The sequence below is a fragment of the Raphanus sativus genome, chromosome 3 (assembly GCF_000801105.2).
Source record: "Raphanus sativus cultivar WK10039 chromosome 3, ASM80110v3, whole genome shotgun sequence".
Taxonomy (NCBI): Eukaryota; Viridiplantae; Streptophyta; class Magnoliopsida; order Brassicales; family Brassicaceae; genus Raphanus; species Raphanus sativus.
The window spans coordinates 23101501-23120450 of record NC_079513.1 but is presented as its reverse complement, the minus strand read 5'-3'; the positions used below and the strand labels follow the sequence as shown (position 1 = coordinate 23120450).

Below are 18950 nucleotides of genomic sequence, written 5' to 3'. Positions count from 1 at the left end.
GGTCTTTGATGTGGTTTAAGTTGATAGTTATGATTGCATAGAATTGTGAGACTAACAACACTCTCAACAACAAAGACTCTGGCATGACACAGTGAATCACCTTTCTATATTTAGAAGCAAAAATAAACTAGACATGAGGAAGCCAGTTGCTTCAGTTAGACTTAAACGTCTAGAGACCCGGGAAGAACCAACGAGCATCGGAGAAACGAATGGAGGAGAAAACACATCGAGGCAAGGTCTCAATCTCGCGGGTGGTGAGATCAAACACAAATATATGGTCAGGATTCTTTCTTCCATCATCGAGGCCACTGAAGTAGATTGAGTTCCTCTTGATCTCTGGAACGTCTTTGGCTACAACAGTGATACCCATGTCTATTATCAACGCCTCATCGCCCAGAGAGTCGACTACTTCCCAAGTAAGCTCAACTGGGTGCATCTTGTAGACGAGAAAGAGCCATCGTTTGGACTTCTGCAACACGTTAACTACCTTCAAAACTTGTCTAGAGACTGTACTAACTGCAATGTATAGCCTGCTGTCAACATACTCTTTCAGATACAACTCTTCTTCTTTCAGATACAACTCTTCGTCGCCTGTGCTGAGGAAATCCCAAAAGGCATACTCAACCGGAGGATAATTATTTTCTTCAAAGACTTGTTGTGGTTCCTCTCCAGAGAAAGACCAAACCTTGACAGGATAGCTGTTGTAACGACGAGCGTAGAGCTTTTGGGATGTGTGTTCGTATACCATTTGTTTGTAGCCCCCTTCCCCAAAACGTCGCCACGAGTGGTTCCCATTCTTGGTAAAGATAGGGCAGTCCATTACACACACAACTAAGTAATCTTTGGTTCTATCGTCTATCCAAAGACAAGCTACTAGGTCTCCGGGTCGTTGGTATAGAGCGTAATCCGTAGTTGGTAAATCAATCCTCTCACCGGTCAAGGGATTCAAAATATAGAGATTCCAACGAGTGTAGGACATCAGGAGCCAGCTTCCATAAGTCGCAACACAGCTACTCTTAACAAAGTCATCACCGAGATCTCTGGTTTTGTAGGTTTTGTCTCTGTCGTCTGGAACGAACAACACACAGCTACTGCTGTTGTTTTCGTTGTTATTGTCGTTTTGAGGGAAGAGAATCAGCCATGGAATCTGATTGCGTTTTGGGACGCAGCGTCTCAAAGCAGTGCGCCACGAAGAACAGACTGATCTTCCTCGTTTCAGATTTGTGAAATTCAATCGTTCGAAAACACATCGAACCAACTCCGAACAGAGCTCCGACCAGTTAACTTTCTTCTTGCGTTGAACCATAATGAAACTCTGGTTCTCAAATCTCCGGAGTTCCCTAGTTAGTAGTTATAGAGCCAAATCAGGACAGCAAACCCTAGAGAGTCGCTAACTATCGTGAAGCATATCTCATTGCATGTTTTCTTTATATAATAATGTAATGTTCTCCTTGAAAAGGAAATTCTGAAGTAATGCCATGTGACATTCTAAAGTAATATCAACAATGGTTTCATATTGATCAACACCCAATTTTTTTCCTTTTAAACGATACACATCATCTTTTTATCCACTTCACTATTCAACATACATTAATTTTTATATCTACTGATAATTTTTTTAAATAAAATTTAACGCTATATCTTTTTAATTTATACACTTCTTCCACTTATTATTTTTTCTATGATTATATATTATTAATAACTATTAACTAAAATTTCATTAAAACTAATAAAATTAAAAATATTTTTTTTTTCAAAAATACAATTTATAAAAGCTTAAGTGGTAAAAACTATGATTAAGATTTATTTAACATATTTATAGTTTAAAAAGTTTTATATGTCCAAATTAAATAAACCTAATCTAATTAGTAAAGTACAAAAATGATAATTTTTGAAATATAAAAATATAAAATAAATTAATTTATTGTATAATAGTAAAGATGAAATAAAAATATCAAAAATGATAATACAACACATGGCATTGATAATCCCACATTTTATTCATTCAGGATGTTGAGAAAGTTCAACTGTATGTTCAATCTAGCTCATCAATTTTTTCTCTTTTCAACATCCTTATTGCGTTGATCCAATAGTTGAATTAAAGATTCAACATGGCTATTGCTTGTTGTAAATGGTCTTATTGTTGTTTATAATCTCTGTCAAGTATTATATTCACTTAATAAAGAATATTTTATTCTTAATATCTAGAAATTACTGTATTTTATTTTTGCTCATTTATTAATTTTTATAAGCAATTCTCTCATATAGTTCTTTTTAGTATTTGTCACAAAATAACAAAAAAAAAAATCAGAATAGTGCTTTTTATTATAAACTTTTTAATAATTATTTTCTATTTTTAAAAATTAAAACCTCATTCCCAAAACTCATAACCCTTTAATAAAACCAATTTTGCTCATTTTTCTCTTTGATGGATAGTTTTGTGAAAATAAAGTAAAAAGGAATTTCTCATCTTTTATTTATCAATATTTTAAAATGATATATTTGTTTCACGATAATTCCAAATATTTTAAGGTAACTAAACTTTAAACAAAATCCAAAATATACACTAAAAACTAGCTTTTGTGGTATTGTAAAAATTAAAAACTACTTGACTTTAAACATGATTTCAAGTTATAGAATAACATTGATAATGTTTCTACATAACATGAGATGAGATCTAGTAAACAATCACGCTCGTACATGTTTTAAGTTTTTTCTGTTCATCATTACACAACGCATTAATAATAAACTTTAAGAAAATGGGAGAAGTTTATTAGAATATCAGTAAACCATGTCTCTTTGATTAGATCATGTAGATCTAGCAAACTCGAAACGTCCTGCGATGAACGGCAGAGCTTCGTCCAAATAGCCATTGAGCTTTGCTCCAAGAAATCCGAAGACGTTACTCAATAGACATGCATCAAATACGTCGACTGCAACCATGATATGTTCCATTAATACCTTAGGCGTATCATTCCACACGGTAGATAAATACTCTGCTTGATCTGGAAGGCCATCAACGAGTGGGTTTATGCACAAATCGATGTATTGCACAAGCTCTCTAACGTGATTTGGATACTCGTTGCCTGTCCTCAAAATAACCGCCTCGAGGTTCCTTGCTATGACTTGTGGAATCTGAAATAACCCGTTCATGATGAACCATATTCTTCGGCCAAGCGGAAAGGGAGCATTCATGGTGACGAACACGATGAGTGTACCAGCCGCAATGCCACTCCTCTCGTACTTGTCAAGCCTCGTGAACCGAACATTATCCCCTGTCCTGTGGTTGAACTCTCCTGGCTTGGATTCAAGAAACCCCAGTCTTGAATCTGCGATCACTACTTTCACAAGAGCTCCACGATCTCTTGTCGCTAATCTTGAACTTGCCCGAATATATTTTCCTTTGACTACGAGAGGCTGAGTCAACCCTACGCGATTAAAGTAAGCTACCTCAGCCGCCGTATTGGCAAGGAGCCTTACAAGACTGTTTCCGTTGGTGCCTTGCTCGAATCTTGTACAACGATTCCTTATCGGCTGCGGGAAAGACGGAGTTGCAAAACGGCCACCTTCATGGGACTCTCCGTGTCTCGTGAATACTGAAACTATTCTAGAAGTTTCGTGATAGTTACTCAAGAAATGCGTGGTCGAGGCTCTCATGGCAACGATAGGACTTGAATAGCTAACTGTGGAGATTTCCAGTGTCGCATCTGTGGGAGAAACACTCTTGAACCTGCAACTAAACGTTGCTGCAAGGTCTGCGTCTGAGATTGTAAGTAAGGCCATTTTTTCAAGAAAAGACGAGAGGCAAATCAAGAGAGCGAGGGAGAGTAATCAAGGAGAGAAAGAGAAAAGAAAGTTCCCCCCTTCTGGTTTGTTGTATTATACTGTTTGTAACTAAAAAATATATATAGGGTTTAAAACTGTTTGCATTATTATTTTCTCTTTAGGTTTTTATTTTGTAGTTTATGATTATTTCGGTGGTTCAGTGCAAGTTAATTAGCTAGTAATGTAACTAAGAATGTTAGTGTAACAACCCGGTTCTCCCGATTCTCACTATACCAATTGGTTTAGTTCTGATTAATTAAGTTTTCAAACCAAAGTCAGCCCCCTTTTTCATTAATCGAGTACGTGAGCGCATTAGACCTTAAAACTATTTTTATTGTATGCATCTTCTTCTTTTGTAAAATAATCATCCTCCATCTCCACCTTCTCTCCCTCCTCCTTCTTCATCTCTTCTCAACCTCTTCTCCCATGTGCCGTTATTCTTCTTCTACTATGTTTTTACTCACCTCCCTTCGTCTCGAGCTTGTGCGGTCGTTGTCGGAGGAGACGAGACACAACCACCACTAGACAGCCATTGTTTGCATCCATCACCGGAGACATCATCTTTCTCCGATAAGTAGCTTCTGGCCATGAAGCTTACCTCATTGCTCTCGTTAGTGTTGCGTAGTGGAGCCGAGAGGAGGAAGAGCTAAACACCGGAGCCGCATCTCACCACCACCGGCACTGATCTACACCACCACCTAGCCACGAACCATCATGGACGTTGCTCATGCCACTGGATCCCGAGATCCATCGGCGCTGTTCAACTTCGTGAAGGTTAAGTTTGTTTATCATGTCTTTCTTGCGAGTCAAGTTTCTAAACCCTAACACTCTTCTCTTTTGTCTTTTGCCGATTTTTCATGTGATGTTTCGGACATATTATTTGCGGAGAAATTCTTGGGTTCACCCCTAGAGTGAACCTTCACCCAACCAATAGGATTTCGTTATTTTATATTCAGTATCTTTTAAAAAAGGAAACAAAATATTGTCAAGTTTTATTATGTTTTTAAAATAAAAAATAAGTAGAAAATAATAGTAGTCGTAAAAAAAAATTATATTTAAAATACCGTCAGCAAAACACTAAACCCTAAATCATAAACCTTAAATCCATAGTAAACCCTTGGACAAATCCTAAATCTTTGGATAGTAATTGCAAACAAAAATACGTTTTAGAAAAATATATTTTTAATAGCGTTAGTCAAACACTAAACCCTAAACCCTAAATCCTAAACCCTAAACCCCTGGGTAAACCCTAAACCATTGGTAAATCCAAAATGCTTGGATAAATTCTAAATCCTACGGTTTAGGATTTATCCAAGGGTTTATGATTTACCCAAGGGTTTAGGGTTTAGTATTTAGGGTTTAGGGTTTAGTGTTTTGCTGATTGTGTTAAAAATATATATTTTTTTTTAAATCCAAAGATTTAGGATTTATCCAAGGATTTACTATGGATTTAAGGTTTATGATTTAGGGTTTAGAGTTTAGGGTTTAGTGTTTTGCTGACGGTATTTTAAATATTTTTTTTTTGCGGTTACTATTATTTTCTATTTATTTTTATTTTAAAAATATAATAAAACTTGATAATATTTTGTTTTCTTTTTTAAAAAGATACTGAATATAAAATAACGAAATCCTATTGGTTGGGTGAACCTAAAGGTTCACTCTAGGGATGAACCCAAGTATTTCTCTTATTTGCGTGTGTTAAATAACCAGAAACTAATGTATAGTTAAATATTTTTTTGTTGACAGCAATTAGAAACAGATTAGTTATATTTCCTGTTTTATTTGTGAGAATTTGCTACTTGTATAATTAAAATTTTAAAAATGTATGAAGAATTCTTTCAAATTGATAAAAGAGAAAAAAAAATATTTACGAATTTTATATGAAGGGCTCTACATTATATGTTCATTTTGTACAGTTACCATATATATAATAAAATGGAAATAAAAGTACACATGAGTAAGATCTTAGCAACCAAATTAGATATGAAAACAATATAGATCTATCCGATCTACTTAGAAAAACTGAAATTCTGAATGTGAATCAGATTTTAACAAAATCATGTTTGCTAAGATGTGCGTTTCATATTTTTATCTTATATAATAAAATAATATTTTTTTTAAAAACAAGTTATGAAATGATAACAAATATTGTGAATGAATAAAAACATGAAAGATTGTACTCCTTCTGTTTCCAATTAATGATACATATATTAATAAAAAACAAATTTCATTTCAAAACCCAAAATTTTCTGTGATTTTTTTATAATTCTAAACCAATAAAAATTCAAGAAGTGCAACTAAGTTTATTGAAAATTGCAATTAATCATTATTAATTGATAAACATGCATTGGAAATAATAAAATGTATATTTTTGAAACATGTTTTTCTAAAACATCATATATCATTATAAAATGGATGGAGTATTGTTTATAGTTCTAAAGTAATAAAAACTCAAAAAGTTTAATTAAATTTATTGAACTTTACAATTAATCATTATTAATTGATAAACATGCATTGAAAATAATAAAGCGTATTTTTTGAAATACTTTTTTTTTCATTCTAAAACATCACATATCATTACAAAACGGGGAGTACTTAACATAACAACCCAAATGTACCAGAATCTCTTATGAAATGTCGGTTGATATAGAATATTATGTTTACAATAAAATAAATCTTTAGGATAAACAATTTTTTTAAAATATCTATACACTAATATTTTTTATATCATAATGAATATACACAATCTATTGCTATATGCAAAGATTAAAATTCTAAAGAGTTATACTGCAAAAATCAATGAGAAGTATAGTTTTCTATCCTAGATACATACTTTTGCTATTTGGTCGATATATTAATAAAATTTATTTTGATATTTTAATTTTCAAAATGTCACCAAAAGCCTGATTTATTTTACTTAAAGAACATGTGACACTTATATGTATTATTATTTAATCTTTAACAAGCTATGTATACATCTAAATTTACAACCCATGTTTTATTTTTACTTTAAAAGTTACATTCATTTATTTCTTACTTATCTATATATATTAAAGTATATATTATTTTTACTAGAATTAGGATGAAATTCAGGTAAAATGATTTTCTTGTATAATAAAGTAAAATTCTCCTAAAATAAGTAAGGTAGTTCTTTGTCAAGAAAATTCTAAGGTAATATTGCCATATGGCACCTAATCAATTATAGTTGTTTATAATCTCTAAAAAGTATTGTATTCACCTAATTCACAAAGAATGTTTATTCTTTAGAAATTACTGTATTATTCTATTTTTTTGCTTATTTATTACTTTTCTATTTATAAATATAAATTTAAAATTAAGTATTTTCACTATAAGTATGATAACATGTAAATTAGGATAATTTTAAAAGTTCCTTTTTCTTATATAATACAATAGAGTTTTATAAACACACATTCTTACAGAAAGACTAGAACTATGGCAATCCTCATGTCTACATTCTTGAGAATGGTCTCACTCTCTTCGCTTATGGGTCTCTCTCTCTCATTTCTTTTGGTCTTAGTCTGCTTAATACTCTTCCCAATGCAAATAAATAGGTTAAACGATTAAGGGGGATTTTCAGCTGCAACAGAAGGATATACCAAGGATTGAGTACTAACTTGAATGTTTACGTTGGTGCTGTGCTCAATGCCGTTAGGTAAGTAAAGTGTTTCTTACTGCATCTTCTTTTCTCTCTTTGTCGACGTTACACAATTACTATTGTAACGTGTAGGAATGGGTCTGACACGAGGGGATACTTTGTATGGTCACTGATGGATGTATATGAGTTACTTGGCGGATACGGTAAAAGCTACGGATTGTACTATGTTAATTTCAGCGATGCTCATCTCACTAGATCTCCAAAACTCTCTGCTCATTGGTACTCTGCTTTTATCAAGGGTGACACCACATTTCTTGGTTCTCAAGGCATCTCGCAATTGCAAAGCAACTTCTCTTATTCCTCTTTGTAATGTTTATATTCTGATGAATCCCGCCCGGTTTAAAGTAACAAACCGCATAAGATTTCCTTCATTTAGAGACTGCTTGTCCTGTTGCTTTATAGTGTTTCTATGAAATAACTGGTCCGATGCGGTCAACAAGTCGGACCACAATTTGTTATGAATCTTATGTGCTTATGTTTGCTTACTAAGTTGGGCATAAATGCATATTAAGAAATTAAACTCTCATGAATACTTTTTCAGGATTAATAATTCAGTAACTGCATAATAAAAAAACATAGAAAATGTGATTGAGACCAAAATTAACTACCTGAAATATGTGGTCTTGTCAACCCATGTTTTTTTTTTGGCAAAAAAAAATATGGGTTGACAAGACCACATATTTCAGGTAGTTAATTTTGGTCTTTGATGTGGTTTAAGTAATTTTCTAGTCTAGTTTTTAGTTTACTTCACTCCACTTATTGATTGCATTTAGATTAAGCACGGTCTTGCATTTTCTTTGCTTTAGAATTATTTAGAATTGGTTCGACAATCTTTTCTACTACATCATTTGGTCAAGGACCTTTGAATTGTGAGACTAACAACACTCTCAATAACAAAAGACTTTGGCATCACCGTTCTATATTTAGAAGCAAAAATAAACTAAGACATGAGGAAGCAATTGCACAGTTAGACTTAAACGTCTAGACCGGGGAAGAACCAACGAGCATCGGAGAAACGAATGGAGGAGAGAACACACTGAGGCAAAGGTTCAATCTCGTGGGTGGTGAGATCAAACACGAATATACGGTCAGGATTACTGTTCCCATTATGGAGACCACTAAAGTAGATTGAGTTCCTCTTGATCCCTGGAACGTCTTTGGCTACAACAGTGATACCCATGTCTATTATCAACGCCTCATCGCCCAGAGAGTCGACTACTTCCCAAGTAAGCTCAACTGCGTGCATCTTGTAGACGTGAAAGAGCCATCGTTTGGACTTGTGCAACAAATTAGCTACCTTCAAAACTTGTCCAGAGACTGTACTGACTGCAATGTACACCCTGCTGTCAACATAATCTTGCAAATTAAACTCCTCCTCATTCAGATACAACTCTTCGGAGACTTGCTGTGGTTCATCTCCAGAGAAAGACCAGACGTGGACAAGAATATTGTAGTAACTACGAGCGTAGAGCTTTTGGGATGTGTGTTCGTATACCATTTGTTTGTAGAGCCCTTTTCCAGAGGAGATGGATCGCCACGAGTGGTTCCCTTTCTTGGTAAAGATAAGGTTGTCCATTTTACAGACAACTAAGTAATCTTTGCTTCTGTCGTCTATCCACAGACAAGCTACGAGGTCTCGAGGTTTTATATCATCAAGTCGTTGGTATCGTTGGTATCGAGCATAGTCAGTAGTTGGTAAGTCAATCCTCTCACCGGTTAAAGGATTCAAAATAGTGAGATTCCAACGAGTGTCCAACATCAGTAGCCAGCTTCCGTAAGTAGCAACACAGCTACTCTTAACAAAGTCAGCACCTAGATCTCTGGTTCTGTATGCATTGTCTCTGTCCTCTGGAACGAACAACACGCAACTACTACTCCTGTTGTTATTGTTTTTTCGAGGGAAGAGAATCAGCCATGGGATCTGATTACGTTTTGGGACGCAGCCTCTCAAAGCAGTGCGCCACGAAGAACAGACTGATCTTCCTCGTTTTAGACATGTGAAACTCAGTCGTTCGAAAACACATCGCACCATCTCCGGACAAAGCTCTGACCAGTTAACTTTCTTCTTGCTTTGAGTCATGTTGATGCCTAAAGATGGAGGCTTTGGTTCTCCAAATCGCCCGAGTTAATACCTCGTGACAGCAAAACCCTAGAGAGTCGCTAACTATATATATCGTGAAGCAAATAACCAGGAAATGATTTAAAATTAAATATATTTTCTGTTGATATAGCAAATAAAAAGAGATTAGATTTATTTCCTGTTTTTATTTGTGAGAATTTTCTAATTGTATACTTTTTTAAAAAAAATATATGAAGAGTTCTTTTAAACTGATAAAAGAGAAAATATATAAAGATTTTTTTTGACAAACAAAATAAATAAGGATTTATGAATTTTATATGAAAAGTTCTTTTAAATTGATAAATGGGAGCCCAAATAGCATACATGGTCGGTCATTGATGGATTACTTGGTGGATACGGTTCTAGCTATGGATTGTGCTATGTGAATTTCAGTGATACTCATCATCTCACGAGATCTCCAAAACTCACTGCTCATTGGTACTCTGCTTTTCTCAAGGGCGACACTACCTTTGGTTCCTCTAAGTAATGATATGGTAGTGTTGCATTTATATGTTACCGGCTTTTTGCAAACATGGAAGAAAGTGAATAATTGATGTGGTTAGTGATTCTTAGTTCCTCTGTTTTGAGAATTAAATGACTTGCAAACCTCTTTTCAATCTAAAACCCTCTACTGCGACCTACAACCAAATGTTATGTTTCCAAATAATACTACTGTGACATTAAAATTTAAAACAAACTCTAATGCAGCAAACAAATATGGTTTAAGAATTATATAATATCTCTATATGCAATCATCAACTGGCTACAGATTAACCATTGAAAAAGTTCGACAGATCAAGTTCTCCTTACAGATAGTTATGATTGCATAGAATTGTGAAACTAACAACACTGGTATATGATAATAAATCAACATTATATATAATTTCAACACTTATAAGGAAAATTAAACTAGACATGAGGAAGCCAATTGCACAGTTAGACTAAACGTCTAGAGATCCGGGAAGAACCATCGAGCATCGGAGAAATTAACAGAGGAGAAAACACATTGAGGCAAAGGTTCAATCTCGCGGGTGGTGAGATCAAACACAAATATATGGTCAGGATCCGTGCTGCCATTATCAAGACCACTAAAATAGATTGAGTTCTTCTTGATCCCTGGAATGTCTTCGGCTACAACAGTGATACCCATGTCTAATATCAGCGCCTCATCGCCCAGAGAGTCGACTACTTCCCAAGTAAGCTCAACTGGGTGCATCTTGTAGACGAGAAAGTGCCATTTTTTGGACTTCTGCAACATATTACTTACCTTCAAAAAACTTGTCCAGATACTGTACTGACTGCAATGTATAGGCTGCCGTCAACATATTCTTCATTATAATACTTTGTTTCTTTCAGATACGACTCTTCGTCTTTGCTTCTATCAGGAAGAAAATCCCGCAAGGCATAGTGACCATCTGGAGGATAATCTCCAAAGATTTGTTTTGGTTCATCTCCAGAGAAAGACCAGACCTTGAGAGGATGATTGTTGTAACGACTGACGTAGAGCTTTGGGATGTGTGTTCGTATACCATTTGTTTGTAGGACGTTCCCCCGGAAACGCGTTGCCACCAACTGTTCCCTTTCTTGATATAGAAAATACCGTAGTCCATCAGACACAACTAAGTACTCTTTGCTTCTGTCGTCTATCCAGAGACATAGGGGTTTTATATCATCATAAGGTCCAGGTGGGTGTGGTAAACCAATCCTCTCACCGGTCAAAGGATTCAAAATATTGAGATTACAACGAGTGTCACACATCACGAGCCAGCTGCCATAACTAGCAACAGAGCAACTCTGAACAAAGTCAACACCGAGATCTCTCGTTTTGTAGGTTTTGTCTCTATCGTCTGGAACGAATAACACGCAACTGCTGTTGTTGTTTCGGTTGTTATTAGGGAAGAGAATCAGCCATTTCTGATTATGTTTTGGGACGCAGCCTCTCAAAGCAGAGCGCCATGAAGAACAGACTGATCTTCCTCGTTTCAGATTTGTGAAGCTCAGTCGTTCGAAAACACATCGCACCATCTCCGGACAAAGCTCTGACCAGTTAACTTCCTTCTTGCTTTGAGTCATGTTGAAGCCTAAAAGATCGAAACTATGGTTCTCAAATCTAAATCTAAAAACAAGCTGAAGCTACCACTTTCCATTTCGAATTTTACAAATTGGAATTTTCTGAATTACATAAAACAATTATTCTTAATTATTCCAATTTTCATGTAGACTTAAAACAAACAAAAAAAAGTAAAATAAAATCTAGGAGTTAGGGCGTGAGATGCGGAAACGAACAAGACGAACACCTGACGAGACCGTTCTCGTTACAGGCCGAGCACGTTCTAAACCCTAGCTTCTCCGTGTGCACCTTATGGCTACCGTGACAGACGCTGCACGGTACGAATCTGTGACCGCCGCACGTGTCGCACACCCCTGGCTCAGCTCTCGGCAGCTCTCCCACGAGCTTCTTCAGCTCTCCGATCTCGTGGAGCTGTTTCACCTCCTCAGCTCCTCCGACGTACTTACCGCCGATAAACACTCGCGGCAGCTTCGGCGTCTTCGGAAGATCCTTCTCGCCGCCGGCGGCGAAGATCCGCTCCAGCTCCGCCGCGAACGACGCGTCCATCGAGAGATCCCGCTCGTCGATTCGCACGGGGAAGCTGCGGAGGATCGCGGTGACGGCTCGGCAGGCCTCGAACGTGGGACGAACCACGCGGAGGCTGGTGAAGTATACGACGATGCTGCTCTCCGCGCCGGGGATCGAGACGCGTATAACATCCGGTTCGGGTGGTTTCGGTTGCTTCGGATCTGGTTCAGGATTGCGACGTACGGGCTCGGAATCTGCGCGGAGGAGGAGGTGGTTAGAGGGACGAGTCGGCCAGGATCGTAGGATGAGATTCGCGGCGCAGACTCGGTGGAAGACTCTGGAGACGTGGTTAGGAGAGGGAGAGGGAGAAGCGCAGGGAGAAGAAGGAAAGGGAGAGGAATCGTCGGTGCAGAGGTGGTGGATGTCTTTGAAGGAGGCGGTGGGAGAGAAGGTGTTGTGAATCTTAACCGACGATTTGCGCCACGGCCGCCACATTGACGGTGTAGAGCGGCGGAGTAAATTAGGGTTTGTGTGTGTTGAGATTTGCAGAGAAAAATGGAGTTTGGGAAGAGAGAGAGAGAGAGCAGGGACGGGTGGTTAAAACAGCAGTGGTTGTATTGTTAAACCCTCTCTCTCTCTCTCTCGTTCTCTTTAGTTTTATTATTAGTGTTAAACATTGGTTGTGAAAAAACAGGTGATTTAACGTTACTAATTATAATTAGGTGGCTAATTATAGTTGTTATTCTGTTTTAATGCCTTCTTCATTTACAAAATTATGCAGTTTGATCATCACACATATTAAAAGAAAAATCAGGAATTAATAGCACATGGCCTGATTGATAATGGTTCTGCAATTTAGTAGTAGTAATAGAGATGAAACTTAAATAAATCTTCTGAAATCAATTGCAGGTGTAAGCAAAAATTGTTATTACTAGGAAATTTAATGGAAGCTTTTTGTTAAGAGAATTACAATTGAACTTAGCTACAAAACTATATAGCATCTCATTTTCTTGACTATATGTGAAGCTACATCATACTTTTTACATTTTGTAAATTGCAAATTTGTATGTTTATGCAATGTTTTTTTTTTGTCTCAACGCACTTTGGACAATCTTTTTTTGTACTACAGAAATTGGATAAACGTTGTGAACTTTAACAAGACTAGTCTCGAATAATAAAGGCTATTGTTGACAACAAGGAATGGAAGGGTGTCGTTCAATCTTCATCTTGGTTCCTTACCGAAAGCAAAACACAACATGTGAAATCAATTATAGAAACTGGTTTTGTTATTCTGTACTAAAATCAATTTTAGTTTTGTGAATATTATGCAGAAGTCAAAGGGGGAAGCTGGCGATCGTTACTGAGATTTGGTGTTCATACAATACTCTATCTATATACTACAGCTGTATTAAACTTTTTTATATTCCTCCATTTCCGAATAAATGTTACTTTGACATTTTTCATAACATTAAAAAATTACGAAATATATATAAATTGTTATCAATTACACATCTCTAACCAATAGTATTTGAAATGAATAAAATTATTTATAAAATCAATACAGTTTATAATTAATTTTCAGATGAAAATAAATATAATTTTCATTGAAATTATAAAGTGATATTTTTGTGTAACAAGAAAAAATGTTATAATAACACTTATTATGAAACATTGAAACAGAAGAAGTATAAAACAATTTTATGTTTTCTTTTTCAAAAATACTTTCTATGTTTTAAAATGATCTATGTTTTATAAAAATTGCTTTTAAAAGATATATATATTACATTTACGATACATGTAATGATCAATTGTAAACTTCAAATATATTAATTATATTTACTAAATTTTGATTAGTTAAAAATTATAGATAATAGTTAATACGGGAAATAGTATATTTATAATAAAAAAAATTATGTGTTTTTTTAATATATGTGAAAACCCTAAAATATACTTTATTTTTAAACAAAGAGGGATAAATAATAGTGAAGTAACATAAAATGGATTAGATATAAGATAAATTAGAAGTAAGAGTAAAGAGGAATAATCACATGAGGCAGGACCACAAAACAAAATGATTACTGTAACATTCAAAAAGTACAGATAAAGTTAATAGTACTTATATATCTTTTACACTATTGCTAAATATTTAACTCTTATGATCGTATTTATAGACACACAGACTGAGTTGTTTTTCAGTGCTAACACCTTCAGAAGACAGCATTTGATAACTTTTGATGACCACACAAATTAATAGCTTATCCGTATATATTCTGCAGGCCAATTTTGTTGTATATCAGATTACACAAACACACAACAAAAAGATTTTAAGATGGGATTTGTTTGGGAAAAAACACATGGGGAGAGCCAAATGGTAGTACTAACCAAAAAGTTAATCTATGATTAAAAATCAATAATTGTGGATTGAGGAGGGGTACAACTAAAAGGGCACGTGGAGTGGTGGATTCTGAAAAGTATCACGTGGCACCACCACTTTGACGAAAGCTAAAGATGAAATGTCTCATTCTTGCCCGAAACTCAATATGCCTCCCAATTATCTTCTCTCGATATACTGTACTAGTTTTATACGTGTGTGTTCCAAAAAGAAAAGATTGCACGTGTGTGTAGGCCTATGGATTTGCTTTCTGACGGGCCTCTCAAACAACCCAAATCTATTCAAGTATAGAACTTCTAGGAATTGTCGTCTGCAATTTGTTTCTTCCCTCTGCACACTGTCTTTAACTTTTGGGCTTGGCTTCTAGTTGTAATCTTGTTACAGGAACCCTTTATGTCCTTGTCTCTTACCAACCCATTCATATCATATCACTATTACGATGGATACAATACTACTTACGATTTTTTAATGTTACAGTCTGGATATACAACATGACCTTACCAAACACAAAAAAAAAAGAAACAAAAGCAAACTTAGCGTGACATGGCGCGAAGCAACGTGCTATGGATATCAGAGAAGTTGGGGCGTTTGGAGGGAGAGTTGTTCCAACAATTGATCATCAGAGTTCTGAGAGCTTGAGGGCACTCCTTTGGGATCTCCGGTCTTAGGCCACAAGCAGCTATCCCAACAGCTGCCTGCACAGGCGAGCAAGAGGCATAAGCAGCCTCTCCTGTCACCATCTCCCACAGTACCATCCCAAAACTATAAGCATTGCTCATCCAAGTCTCTGCTGTGTTCTCCGGGTCACCAGCTATTATCTGGTTTCAACCATGCCAATAAGCAAACAAAATTATAATATTTTACAAGTTTCATCAGCTGAAATCAAGTAACTTCGTCTCCAGATTCCAGAATTAAGTTAAATGCTTTGCTATGTAAAACTATGAAGCAGTGTGCGCTAGTATAAATGATTGGACCATTTGCAGGCAACTTGACAAAACTAAAAGAAGCAACGTACAGTGGTCCAAAGCAATTGGAATCTAGCTCATATAACCAAAAAAGGTTGGGGTGCTCAATCAGTGAAGTGATGAAGTTGGACGTGTAAACGTCTAAGGCTTTTTTTTGAAGATTAGACAGAACCTAATAACATTTACACTTGTCTAGGATATCAATTCAAAAGTGAACATCCAACAACTGCCCAGACAAACAGAAAAAGGTAAAGCATATATGGCCAAAAGCAATTAAACTTGTTTTGTTCAAAACGAACAAAAACAAAACAAGATGCAGTGGGTCATATCCCGACAACAGAGTTGATGCATGTATGGTCTGCGACTTTTTCTAAGAGAATTATGATAATGGAGCAGAGAACTCTGTAAGCAAAGCTTTCAGGTGCCTGATTTTCTGTATCATTTAGCTTAGAGGTTATAGGAAAAAAGATCTAGAAATGGCAATTATGAATATACTCACAATCTTATCCACAAGTAATATGTTGAACAAAGACAAGAGTAAGAGAACACAGACCTCAGGTGCAAGCCACCGATAGCCATCAGTTTCGTACTCCACGGCCTCACCAAAGCTCTTACAAGCGGTAACTATTCCAATATCCCCCAAACATGCGTTGCCATGTTTATCTAGTAGTATTCTTTGTGCGTTAAGGTCCCTATACGCAACACCATGATCATTCACAAACTTCAGCCCTTCCGCAATATCAATAGCGATTCGCAGTATCTGCTTGGTTTGAAGCTTCTTGTTCTTCAACATCAGTTCATGGAGCGACCCGCCTTCCATCAGTTTTGTAACAACGCATAATCCATGATTCTCTTCGATGCAAACGCCATAGAACTGCAGAATGCTCTTGTGTCCACAAGTCATCAGCTCCAAGAAATCTTTCCGGATCTCAAACTCGTACGAATTCCCCTTATCACAACCTTTTAGTTTCTCGATTCCCACCCTTTTCCCTCGGAAGATTCCTTTGAAAGAACCTGGTCCAATCTGATCACCAAACTCAACACTATCCGAATTCAATAGCCATTTCCCAATCTCACTCCCACCTGACTGTATAGTCTGCCATTCATCTACAGAAACAGCAAACGAAGAGCTCGGAAGTGGAACTTGAAGCTGGATCACACCGTTCAAATTCTCCACCCCTAGCCTACTACCATGTTGAATAGACTCTTCTTCAACACCACCAACTTCCCCCACACCGCCGTTCTGTTCTTGACAGCCACAAAGCCCGAAAGGAAGCTTAACTGAACCCGAAGTCGGTCTCGGCTTTCTAGTAGCGGACTTGAGAGCGTTCTCAACACGAGTTTTAAACAAACTCTCTTGTCCAGACTGATCCACAAGAAGAACAACACCGAGAGTCAACCCTTTCTTCTCAAAGATCTGCATCTTCTTGCAACTAATCGAAGCACCATCCAGAGCCCCCGACATAGTCGACCACGAAAGAGAAGAGTTGCAAGCGAACGTGAGCTTGAGGACTGAACCTCGAGCTCCCTCAGCAGTAGACACTTCTTGAATCATAAACACGGGATTATTATTATCATCTCCAGAAGCTTGCTCTATCAACTTCACGTGTAAGAAGACTTCCTTCATATCGAAACCTGCCTGACTGTAACTGATGAAAACAAACACCAACCACAAAAGTCAACTCTAACCTCTCTGGTCAACACTAACTGGAATACTCCCATGATTGTCCCAAAATAGAAACTACTAAACATCTGAATTTACCTGAAAGGCAAGGAATCGTAATGCTTCTTGAGATTCGAAACGAGCTTCTCAGGTAACTGACTACCAGGATACATCTTAGCGAGGTTCCTCACTACAGTGGCCCACAGTAGCTTCCTCCCGCCGCCTACATCGGCTCTCGGAGACGGACCTCCTCCTCCTCCACCTCCTCCTCCTCCGCCGACTCCGACGCTCTGGTTGTTGCCGTCACGCGCGGAATCGAGGTTCAGCGAGTTTTTGAGCGACGCAATCGCGCCGGAGACGTTGCGGCTGAGACGCTGAAACCGCTTCTGCATAGCCGACGAGCTCTGATCGAGAACCGCCGGCGCGGATCCTCCTTCGACGTTCAGAGCCGTCGTCGTAGAAGTGGTACGTGACTCGGACCTGTCGTGCGTGCGCATGAGGACCTGATCGACTAGATCGTCGTCGTCGAGGGGGTCTCCTCCGGCGCGGCTTGACCAGCACTCCAGAGCTGCAGCCATTGTAAAGGTGTTCGTTCGTCTTCGGCAAATGACTGTTGAGCTATTGAGAGAAGTGTGCTTCAGATTTCAGATATTTTTTTTATTTTCTTTTCAGATTTTCATCTTCGTTTTAGAGTTAAGTGAAGAAGAGAGAGTACGACTGCATTTATGTGAGACAGTACGATTTTGAGACGGTCTGCCTTTCTCGATCTACTACTACGCTCCTCTATATATTTATTTTTATTTTATTTTAGCAAATTATAATGTTGGACGAAGCAAATGTTTTTGTTTTAACTTATTTCGGGTAATTAGATCTTAGTTGTGGAGGGTGGTCCCTGCAAACATAATTGTGTTTATCTAAATGATCATCAATCCATATAAATACAAACTAGATTAGGACCCGCCCTAAAGGGCGGAAATTGATTTGTCAAATTTCAATTAATAATATATGATATATATAATATATGTGTATAATATTATATATATTTTGTGTAACATTTATATATATACATATTAGACATATATATAATATTTTATTAAATATATTGAGAATTTAATAGTGTTATAATTTATGTTGTACTTGTTATTAGTTTGTATTTAATTTTCTTTCATTTTTAGTATAATAATTTGCATTGTCACACCTTTTACCTTTTAACTTATACACATAGTTATGCCATTTTTCAAAAAAAAAAACTTATACACATAGTCTCGTAAAATGTAATATATAAAAAAACATATTTAAAAAATCTACTGACCACATGCCACCATTATTTGGTTGTTTGAACAAAAAAAATCATATTCTTGTATAACTGTGTATGTTGTGATATGATGTAGGCGAAGAGTAAATATATGGAAGTAAAGTTAGTGATACGAACATGAGCCTATGTTGGTTTATGCCACAATTATTTGGTTTTTGGAAGATCAATGAGCATAAGCATACACGGTCTTTGTATGCTTACGTTGTAAATGAGTCGGATATTTTTTTCTCTTATGTCTGGAATGATATGGAACTCGTTGATTTAAGAGTGGTTCAGTTTTATATGATTTAATTATATTAAGAGACTAACCAAATATATAATAAAAGTGTTACTGGTTAAATTTAAATAATCTATGTTGGTTAAGATTTGGTTTAATTTAAGTTGGTAGGTTGCATTGTATAGGAGGCATGATATATT

The 18950-nt window shown here is 36.4% G+C and overlaps 4 protein-coding genes and 1 pseudogene across 4 annotated transcripts; all 5 read right to left on the bottom strand.

The window, feature by feature from the left end:
- Positions 1–14: 14 nt before the first annotated feature.
- Positions 15–1487, bottom strand: LOC130509295 (F-box protein At2g05970-like). Its single transcript, XM_057005105.1, has one exon. The coding sequence runs from the start codon at positions 1304–1306 to the stop codon at positions 170–172; it is 1137 nt and encodes a 378-aa protein (XP_056861085.1). The 5' UTR covers positions 1307–1487; the 3' UTR covers positions 15–169.
- On the bottom strand, positions 15–9739 carry LOC130509296 (F-box protein At2g05970-like). Its single transcript, XM_057005106.1, has 2 exons — positions 8415–9739; positions 15–100 (listed from the first exon to the last, which is right to left on the bottom strand). Exon 1 carries the CDS (start codon positions 9579–9581, stop codon positions 8475–8477), a length of 1107 nt encoding a protein of 368 aa, XP_056861086.1. The 5' UTR covers positions 9582–9739; the 3' UTR covers positions 15–100; positions 8415–8474.
- A 689-nt stretch (positions 9740–10428) lies between these two features.
- On the bottom strand, positions 10429–11699 carry LOC108846735 (F-box protein At2g05970-like; annotated as a pseudogene).
- Positions 11700–11737: 38 nt separating this feature from the next.
- LOC108844950 (uncharacterized protein At5g39865-like) lies at positions 11738–12863 on the bottom strand. The gene has a single exon (XM_018618236.2). It carries the CDS (start codon positions 12691–12693, stop codon positions 11881–11883), a length of 813 nt encoding a protein of 270 aa, XP_018473738.2. The 5' UTR covers positions 12694–12863; the 3' UTR covers positions 11738–11880.
- Positions 12864–15024: 2161 nt separating this feature from the next.
- LOC108844942 (uncharacterized) lies at positions 15025–17999 on the bottom strand. The gene is made up of 3 exons (XM_018618224.2): positions 17318–17999; positions 16109–17204; positions 15025–15408 (listed from the first exon to the last, which is right to left on the bottom strand). Exons 1-3 carry the CDS (start codon positions 17794–17796, stop codon positions 15124–15126), a joined length of 1860 nt encoding a protein of 619 aa, XP_018473726.2. The 5' UTR covers positions 17797–17999; the 3' UTR covers positions 15025–15123.
- Between the last annotated feature and the right edge of the window lie 951 nt (positions 18000–18950).

Excerpts from the sequence above, each read along its gene's own strand:
- LOC130509295 (XM_057005105.1), bottom strand. The coding sequence starts at position 1,306 with ATGGTTCAACGCAAGAAGAAAGTTAACTGGTCGGAGCTCTGTTCGGAG.
- LOC130509296 (XM_057005106.1), bottom strand. The coding sequence starts at position 9,581 with ATGACTCAAAGCAAGAAGAAAGTTAACTGGTCAGAGCTTTGTCCGGAG.
- LOC108844950 (XM_018618236.2), bottom strand. The coding sequence starts at position 12,693 with ATGTGGCGGCCGTGGCGCAAATCGTCGGTTAAGATTCACAACACCTTC.
- LOC108844942 (XM_018618224.2), bottom strand. The coding sequence starts at position 17,796 with ATGGCTGCAGCTCTGGAGTGCTGGTCAAGCCGCGCCGGAGGAGACCCC. Across the intron at positions 17,205-17,317 it reads TACGATTCCTTGCCTTTCAG|TTACAGTCAGGCAGGTTTCG; the intron begins GTAAATTCAGAT and ends TGTTTTCATCAG. Across the intron at positions 15,409-16,108 it reads ATCGGTGGCTTGCACCTGAG|ATAATAGCTGGTGACCCGGA; the intron begins GTCTGTGTTCTC and ends GGTTGAAACCAG.